This window comes from Condylura cristata, unplaced genomic scaffold (assembly GCF_000260355.1).
Source record: "Condylura cristata isolate star-nosed mole 26May11 unplaced genomic scaffold, ConCri1.0 scaffold00006, whole genome shotgun sequence".
Classification (NCBI taxonomy): domain Eukaryota; kingdom Metazoa; phylum Chordata; class Mammalia; order Eulipotyphla; family Talpidae; genus Condylura; species Condylura cristata.
The window spans coordinates 1,999,091-2,007,968 of NW_004567107.1; the positions used below are offsets into that span (position 1 = coordinate 1,999,091).

General features: G+C 58.7%; 1 protein-coding gene across 2 annotated transcripts in view; it reads left to right on the forward strand.

Annotated features, from left to right (window-relative positions):
- TTF1 (transcription termination factor, RNA polymerase I) overlaps nucleotides 1-4,490 on the forward strand; it is a 14,539-nt gene extending 10,049 nt beyond the window's left edge. For both annotated transcript variants that reach the window (XM_012721589.1, XM_012721590.1), the window contains exons 9-11: nucleotides 858-923; nucleotides 1,936-2,021; nucleotides 2,763-4,490. In XM_012721589.1, coding sequence (XP_012577043.1) covers nucleotides 858-923; nucleotides 1,936-2,021; nucleotides 2,763-2,944 — 334 coding nt within the window. In that variant the 3' untranslated portion in view covers nucleotides 2,945-4,490. The remainder of the gene's footprint in view (nucleotides 1-857; nucleotides 924-1,935; nucleotides 2,022-2,762) is intronic.
- Nucleotides 4,491-8,878: the final 4,388 nt, after the last annotated feature.

Below are 8,878 nucleotides of genomic sequence, written 5' to 3' on the forward strand. Positions count from 1 at the left end.
GCGTTGCTCTCTGTGTGCGTGACCCAGGTGTTCGCTGGCCTTGCCCGTGTGTGACTCAGTCATCTGAGAAGAGTAATCCTTAACGTCTCAGTGGTACCGGAGAAGAAATAAGCCTGTGAAATGTTGTGCGTGGCCGAAGGCTGCTGCGTGAACAGAGGGGATTTCTGCCCGTGGGGATGGCGTGGGTGCTTCAGGCCCCGGCACCTCTGCTGACGCTTGCTTCGCTTCGGTTTTAGATTCGCGTTCTGGTCACTGTGGAGTCCTCCCTCCCCTGAGGGAGGGGACAAGGCTGCTTTGCACGTGTCACGTGTGTGACGCAGAGAACAGAAGCACCCTTCGGGCTGGGCTCCCTGCCGGGTGCCCTGCTCTCAGTGTATCCGTGGGCCCCGGAGTGTCCACGCTGGTCTGGCCAGCCTGCTCTACCTTCATGCTTCTTCCAAAGAGAGCAACAGGCTTGCAGCCGAGCAGCGGGTCCCGAGTCCCGTGGGCCTGGGTCCCAGGGGTGGGGCCCTTCTGGGCAGGAAGCCGAGCCAGTGACTCCTCTGCAGGTCATCAGGATGTCGGGGGTAGGTGGGTTGGTGGCGATCAGGCCCTCAGCGTGTCACATGCACGTGCTGTTGCCAGCTCTGCTCTGACAGGGAGCTTGTGCTCTCTGAGAAAGCAGCCTGATTCTGGGGGTCCCGGGGTGCAGGCGGGGAGGTGGCTGTTCAGTCTGGAGCCTGACTCGGTGACCTTGGGCTGCCACGCCCAACTCTCGGGCCTGTGTAACTGCCGGGGAGACGCCCGGTGGCTTCCTGCTGGAGTCCATGGGGTTCCAGCGTGCTGACTTGTGCCTGAAAAGGACGTTTCCCTCACAGGTTGTATGAAGTAAATGTGGAAGATGCTAATGAAGTGGACTGGGAAGATCTGGCCAGTGCCATCGGGTAAGGCTGCCTGTTTACTGCCAAGCCAGTGAAGGGTGAGAAGGGCTCGATGCACGCCTGCCTGCCAGCCACATGCCCCGGCACGCAGGGCGGCATCTCTCCTCTTCTGCCTCCTGGCTCTTTTGGGGCCACGTAGGTCTGTACCCGGAAGTGTCTGTGACCCACTGTCAGGGAGCGCGTGTGGCCTACTCTCTTCTGCCCCCAGTGCAGGGAGCGCTGTGCTGGTGGCGACACTGTGTGCTTGGCTTTAGGCTGATGTCCAGGCGACTCCTCTCCCACACAGGAGCCGGGCTCTGAGGGTGTGGCGTTGGGCCAGCGGCCAAGTCCCAGAGCCTGCAGCGGGCCACGTGGGCAAGGTGATGGGAAACTAGCAGGAATCACAGCGGACCCTGAACCATGCAGGGTGTGGGCGCTGCCCCACCCCCTTAGTGGAAGGCCCAAGAGTAACTTTGGCTCCCCCAAAACTTTCCTGCAGCCACTGTTGCCTGGAAGCCCGGGTGACGGCGTGGGGCCAGGACTGGGTGTGAGGTCAGGGCCTCTGTTGTGAAGAGCATGGCGGAGCCCGGTCAGCGCTTCCCTCGACGCGCCTCCAGCCAGAACCACGCACGCCCGTCACGTTTACCATGAGCCTGATTCTTGATGCGGCACCATGCTCCTAGTTAAAAACTTCCCGGGCAGCAAGTTAACAGCTCTCATTTATAGAGCAGCCGGAGGTGTGGCTGTTTCTCCTTGGAAGCCTGTGGCAGATGAGCTCGGTCACTCACATCAGGAGCACTTTGCTGCTTTGCAAAATAAAACATCAGGCGGGCGTCCGCACGCGAGCCTGGAGCCTCCCGGCCACCGGTTTCCTTTCCTTTGTGTGTCTGACCAAGTGGGCGGTCGCCTTTCGCACGTGGCTGCTCTCAGTCCGCCTTTGTGGACACATGCGCGCGCTGGCACAGGGAGCCTGGTCTGGCGTGGTGCCTGCGCCCCAGTGACCCGCTCTCTGACTGACTCTCCTTTCTCTCTAAAGGGACGTCCCTCCATCTTACGTCCAAAGTAAGTTTTACAAACTGAAAGCCACCTGTGTCCCCTTTTGGCAGAAGAAGACTTTTCCAGGTCAGTACTTGAACCTGCGAGCGGCTGACAGTTACAACCAAACAGTTATGAGCAGTGTGAGGCGCGTCACGTGCTGGCGGCGTGACTTTGGGCAGGTGGCTTCACTGGGGGGGGGCCTCCGCCCTGACGGGGGGACACTGGCAAGTTAGAACCCCTCCCCTCCGTGGCAGCACGGGTGCTCCGTGAGGTGGTGCCCTGAGGTGAGGGTCCGTGTGGCTCGTGCGGCTGCCACAGGTATCCACCCCAAGAGCTCACGCTCAGGCTCCCGTGACGTGCCACTCACGTGGCTGCAGGAGAGCGTGAGCTGCCTGTCCCGTCCTCGCGGCCTCCTTGGCCCAGCCAGACACGGCACGCCCACCTGGAGCCTCACGGCGTGTGGGAGCAGCCGCCTGGCCTCCGCCGGCCTGCTCTCCGGGCGGGCTCCCCGTCCGCTGTGGCGCGGCGTCGGGAACTGCTGCTGGGTGACCCCGCAGCCTGCGGCGCGCGTCGGGGACTGAGTCTCGCTTCACCCCTGCTGGCTCTGGCCCGTGGGCATCCCACGGTATCTTCCTGCCTCGGTTTCTTCGTTGGGAAAGTGGTTTGTCTGCCCCTTGCTTGACCTCATCGGCATTTTGAGAGGGTTGAATGAGGGAACATGAGCTGGTCAGAGCAGTCATCGCTGTGACAGTCCCCATCTGTGCCCTCTGATCTTGGACCGTGCAGGGAGGCCAGTGCACTAAATCTCTGCCCTTTTTTCTCTAGAGATCATAGACTACCTCTATGAGACTAGTCTCCCTTTGCTGAAAGAGAAGTTACAGAAGAAGCTGGAGCGGAGGGGCACTGACGTCCCGGCCCCCGCAGTGCCCAGGCAGGTCTTCCTGTTCAGAGACATCTTCTACCACACCGACAGCAGCGAGGGGGAGGACGCCGGTCAGGACGGCTAGGCCGGCGCGGCCGCGGCCACCTCCCGGGCTTGCCCCGACCTGCGCCGTGTCCAGGAGCTGTCATCAGTGCCGATGTCCACTGATGATGGCCAGAGAGGGCGTGAAACGACACCTTGGATTGCGGGATGTCGGGAAATAATATATTCATCATCAAGTTTGGCTGTGACAGGAGTACTCGCACTGAGGTGACATTTCAGAGCCGTTAGGCTGAAGACAGTTGGCAGCCAGTGGTCTTACTAAACACTGTCCCAGTCCCCGCCGACTGCCGCGGAGGGCGGGGCCGCCCACAAGCCTGCGCGCTGCAGCTGTGGCGTGGCCGGGACGCCGTGGCTTCGGGGTGCACACCCTCCGGCCGCTGCCCCAGCGGTGCGTGTGCGTGCGTGCTTGGCCTCAGGGCGCGTGAGCTTGGAAAGTGCTGGGTTGGGAGCCACCGGTCTGCGTCCCTCACGCAGCCTCAGTCCCACCACCCTCTACAGTCTGGTCACGTTGAAGGCTACTTGGCCTCACCCAGGACGCCCTGTCGGCCAGTCACGGCCTCACCTGCCATCCGCTGGGAAATCCAGCCCTAACCGGCATCCCTCCTCTTGGAGGGCTTGTCGGGAAGGGTGCCCTGTGGGCCGCGGGCATAGTTCACACCTGGTGGAATTTCCAGGATCATTTTAGCATTGGGCTAGTGCCTCAGTCAGGAAAATAAAACCACCCTGAGATTTCAAACAGGGATTTGATGTAGCAATTTAGGCCACAGAATTGACCCACAGGCTGGAAGAGGAGGGTGGCTTGCCCGGCGGTGGGGAGCCGAGGAGAGCTGCAGCGCCCACGCCACTGCCTGCAAGCCCTGGTGCCCGCTGCCGCCGCCCTGGAGAGGCCGTGCTCTGTCCCTTTCCTGTCACGCGCCCGCAGCAGCAACCTGCTTCTCCTTGGGCTGCAGCAGCCCCTGCCCCCAGCCTGTGGTCCTCGCTAGCGGCCCCCCTCTCCCCCCGGGGACCCCTTGTCTGCCCTGCTGTTGGCTCCTGGGCGCTGCTGTGGCGGCTGAGTGTGCTCAGTGCATCTCCCAGTATCTGCGGCGCTGGGAGAACCCTCCGAGCAGCCCACTAAGGTGTTGGGGTGAGCCCAGCCCCGGAAGGCGCTGTGCAGATGCACACTCGGACGCCTGGGTTTCCCTGACCGCAGGCACCTCCCTGGAGCCCCGGTGCGCGCCTCCGTGCTCACGGGGTGTTGTGGGCTGCGCGCCTTAGGGATCAGTCCGCTGAGACGCGTCAGCGCTCACAAATGTGCATGTTCTGCGATGCTGTAATTTCACATTGGGAACCTAAAGAAATAATTGAGCTAGTGTGTAGGAATGACCAGGTGGGATCCCCATTTTTATAGTATGAAAAAGAAAATATGTAAATAGGAAGTTTATACATTTCTTAATCACGAACTTGTTAAATTGTATATTTCTTGGGTGGACTGTTAGGCAGTGGCGGAATTGCAGTGGTGGATTTGGATGGTATTATCCATGGAACATTTAATTATTTCAGAAGAGATCTATTTTCTTGATTTTTGTATAAGGAAAAATAAAAAGTAAAGGAAAAGGAAATTGATTGTGTGCACACATGCATTAGATATACGGCAGAATGAACCCCGAAGCGGGCGCCGGCCCTCTGGTGGGATGGCGGGTCCAGGAGCTGCCGGGGTCTTGGTCCCAGGAGCCGGCGCTGGGAGCCGCCAGAGGCAGGGCCCACAGTGCTCTCCCTTCTCCGGAGGCCGCCACAAGGGGTCCGCTGGCCTCGGGACTCCCTCCTAGGGCTACGTGTTTGAGCTGTCGTCTGCCCCATTCAGAGGGAACTTTTCTTAAGTCCTGGTCTAGTGCCACGCTGGAACTCGTGCTCCGGACACTGTGCAGCCAGGAGGGCAGGGCCCACACAGCACCGCCACTGTGGCAGGAAACAGGACCGGCTTCACTGCTCTGGACTCTGGGGTTCAGCTCAACATCCTTGAATGCCTGGGCAGGTGGACAGGGAAGAGGAGGTGTGTAGTGTCTGAAGACCTGATGTGCAAACAGCCCTGACCCTTACTGCGACTTTTACCCAGTAACAATGTACTTTGTAAACATTTTGTTTCCGTAACTTCTCACCTATGGCCGTGCCCCGGCCAGGGAAAGGAGGTGAGGCCATACCATCTTTGCTGTATACCCCGTTAGCCTGTAGGTGCCCAGGAATGACCAAGGAAAGCCGAAGGGCAGGGCGGACCATTCATCAGGACAGGCCCAGGGCAGAAGCAGGTGGCGAGGGGACACAGGGCCAGCCGGGCGGTGCAGGTTTGGAGTGCTGACCCAGTGCGGTCCAGGGAACGGATGTAAGGGAAAGGCACCTGGAGATAGATTTGCTCAGCTCCGTGAAGGGGAGACTAGAGGCCACAAAATGGACAGCTCCAGCTTAGAGAGCAGGCAGGGGAGAAGGCCTGCGTGATGTCTGTGCTTGGGAGAAAGGGAGAGGAAGCGAAGGCTCGGGGAACGGCCGGGAGAGAGAAGTGCCCGTGTCCCGGAGCACGGCTGGGTAGCTGCTTGCTTCCGATTAGCTGGCTGCATGGTGACCTGTTGCTGGTATCTCTGGGCACGTCATTCCGTGTTTCTAAGCAACATATGACTGTACACGCCTCCTAGGCAACACTATGTTTTCAAATATAAGGCATTTGGGGGAGACAAAACCGCGGGAATGGTAGGGGGCAGGACTGGATGCAGAGCAGGTGCGCACGCGGGCTGGGGCAATGGGAGGCTCTGGGTGGCGTCGCCATGGTGGCCTCCTGTTGCTACACTTCCAGCCCAACAGGGAAGCCCGACGCTGTGAGTGACTGGGCACGCTGCGGCCTCCATGATAATGACTCCTCCACGAGGCACCAGTTACAACAGACACCTCTGGAACAGGATGTTGATAATGGGGTCAGTGGGGCAGTAGGGGGTATTGGGGAGCTCTCTTGATTCTGTTACGAGCCCAAAACTCCTCTCAAAAAATTAAAGCTGTAGAAAAAAATTGGTCAGAGGACTCAGGCAGATAAGTCCAGGAAGGTACGTTGCCAGGGGCGACCTGAAGGATGCACCTATCAGTTATCAGAGAAGACGTGCGTGCACGGATACCCACCAGAACGACCACTGAAGAGGCAGCGCAAGTGCTGACAACTTGTGGAGCAGGTGGAAAGTACTCCAGTATGGATCATAAGCTCTTCTAAGAGTAAGAACACCTCTCCCCAGTGCCCCAGCATCCACGGCTGGCTGTCTATCCAAGGGGGTGAAAACATTAGAAGACTGCACAGTGATGTACAGCAGCTTTCCTCGTGGTGGTAGAAAATGGCCACAGTTGCCATTGTCGGATGAGCGGCAGCCACGGGGCTGAGAACACACGCCACCGCGAGAGCCCACTCCAAACAGACGCAGGCGGATGCACGCGGCACCCCGTGGACCCCTTTTTGTTGAGCAAAATGCAGACACAGAACGGTATCTAGTGTGTAATTCCATTGGTAGTTTCCCAGAATAACCTAGATCTAGGGCGATGACTGGAATTAGGTCAGCGGCTGTATCCGCTGCGTGCGGAGAAGGGGGTTTACTGCCAAGCAGCCCCAGGTTTCATTTTGGGATGAAGATGAGATCCCGCCAGAGTAGAGGGTTGTTAAAACGCCTCAAACTGGGGCCCTCCCTGTGGTGCAGCAGGGCAGAGCACAGCACTGTGAAGCCCGCAGCCACTGCAGCAGGAGTCCGATACCCGGCCCAGGGGGTGACCCACAGGGCATGGCATGACCCTCCTGTCTCCCCACTGTGCCCCTCAACAGTACATTTTCAGTCAGTCTGCCTGTTCTGCTCTCCGCTCTGTCTCTGGTGAATCCTCTCACCCCCCTGCACTTCTGGCCTGCACCCCAGTTCCTATGCATAAATCTTAAAGCGTTATACTTAAATCTGTGTATTATAGATTGTCATGTTAAATCTTGTCAGTTGACAGAAATGGGAGTTTTTGCGCGGGTAACTGAAGTTTATGACACCCGAGTATGTAACTTGTATAGAGTTGTTTACAGTTAATTTTTTTCCTGGAGTTGCATTTTTTATGGGGTTTGTCCATTTAAAAACACGTCAGTGGTGTTAATTCACTTCCAGTAAGTGATTTTATTGCAGTCTTCTAAAGAATACAGTTCTGGGGTACAGGCCAGAGGGCCAGGGGCAGTGAGAGGACTCACCAGAGACAAAGTGGAGAGCAGAACAGGCTGACTGACGACGTCCACTGCCGAGGGGAGCAGTGGGGAGGCAGGAGAGGTCTGCCGCGCCCTGTGGATGACTCTCCCACTGTGTCATTATGTTGGTGGTTCAGTCAGTGAGATTTGCCCCCCTGAACTTTCACCTTTTTTCTGATTTTACCAGAAGTCAAAAACACTTTCGGGTGTTCCTGAAAGCCCCGGGCACAGACAGGTCCCGGGGTGGGGGTCGCCTGTCTGCACGTGGCGTGGCAGCTCAGTGTTTGTTCCAGGCTGTCCACCAGTGTCGCGAGCAGATGTTCTCTGGTTTCCCTGAATAAATTCTGAGTCAGTGTTAGGATGCTGTCACTTCACACTTTTATTTCACACAATAATTAAATAGGTGGGCGGCAATATATTAATTCAACTTGCAGCCTTAAGCACCTTCGTCTTTTCCTCTCTCCTCTGAGGCTACCATGCGGTAGGTGGAGAAAAAGATGAAGGTATTTACAATGATCACAACACCAACACCAACACCGACTACTCTATCGCGGCCACTCGTCCTCTCGGCTGCAGCAGGCACAGGAGCCCGCCACGACTCTAGCGCGTAGACAGGTGCTCTGGTGTTCGAGGTCCCTTCTCCCAGACAAGTGTCTCCTGCAGGTGGCCTCAGGCTCCCTGGGGCCATCCCCGCAGAGGTTTCCCGGTTCCAAGGGCGGCTGGACCACAGTCTGCTGACCCGTCCAGCAGGTCTAGTAATTCGTGGGTCTCGAGGGGGCACCTCCTGCAAAGCCAATGGGGGGAGAGAGAAAGGAGACCAGGTGCATAAAGAAAGACAGAGTCAGTCTGAGTCGCGTCAAGTTCTCGTTTATTGAGCAGGGTGCGGGTATTTAAGCTTGCAGAAAGGGGGAGAGGGACCCATCATCATCTCTTTGTCTCTTTGGCGCCAAAGCTTGCTGAGCAGGAAAGGAAGGAGTGGGGGAAGGGATTCGTGTGTGCTGCATTCTCAACCAGGATGTTTACTCTAAGTTCCAATCAAGTGTTGTTTTGTGCATAGGAGGCAAAGTCCTGGTCTCGGTCCCGACAGTCTGCCAGCCACGTGGAGCAGGCCCTGGAGCAGAGTCTCCTGTCTGGCTCCGGCCTCAAAGGCAGCGCTCTGGCCCGTGCAGAGCCAACAGGTGCCGAGGGCAGAGTGTCCGTCCGCGGGCAGAGTGTCCGTCCGCAGGCAGAGTGGTATGGCTTCCGAGGGCTCCCGGGCACCACAGGGCTCCACAAGCGAGGGTTTGCAAGGGTTTTCAAGCTCAATTTCTACCTTACCTGTCTTAAGCGCACACACCAGTCACACCCTGCATGCGGGGGCAACTCCCGCACAGACGCGGCAGCACACACCGCACCGCGGCGCACAAGTCCAGGCGCCTGCGGCTGGCCCGTACCTACTCAGCAAGCTGACCGGTGGCCCGCCCCGGCTGCCTGCCGATGCCTCAGCTGGCTGTCCCGTCACAGCCCCGCTCTCCTGCCCTCGGTCCCTGTGGGTGGACACAAGTGTGCGGCGGCGCTGGCCGTGCGCCCAGCTCGACGGTGGCCAAGGCCGGCCGGCCCTGCTCCTTACAACCCGAGCTGGGCGGCGGCCTGCGAGGCGCGGACAGCGCTGGGCGGCGCGGGCAGGGAAGCGTGCGGTCTCTTCCAGGCGCCTCACACCGGCCAGGCGCTTCCCGAAGGGCCGCGGGAACGGGTGGC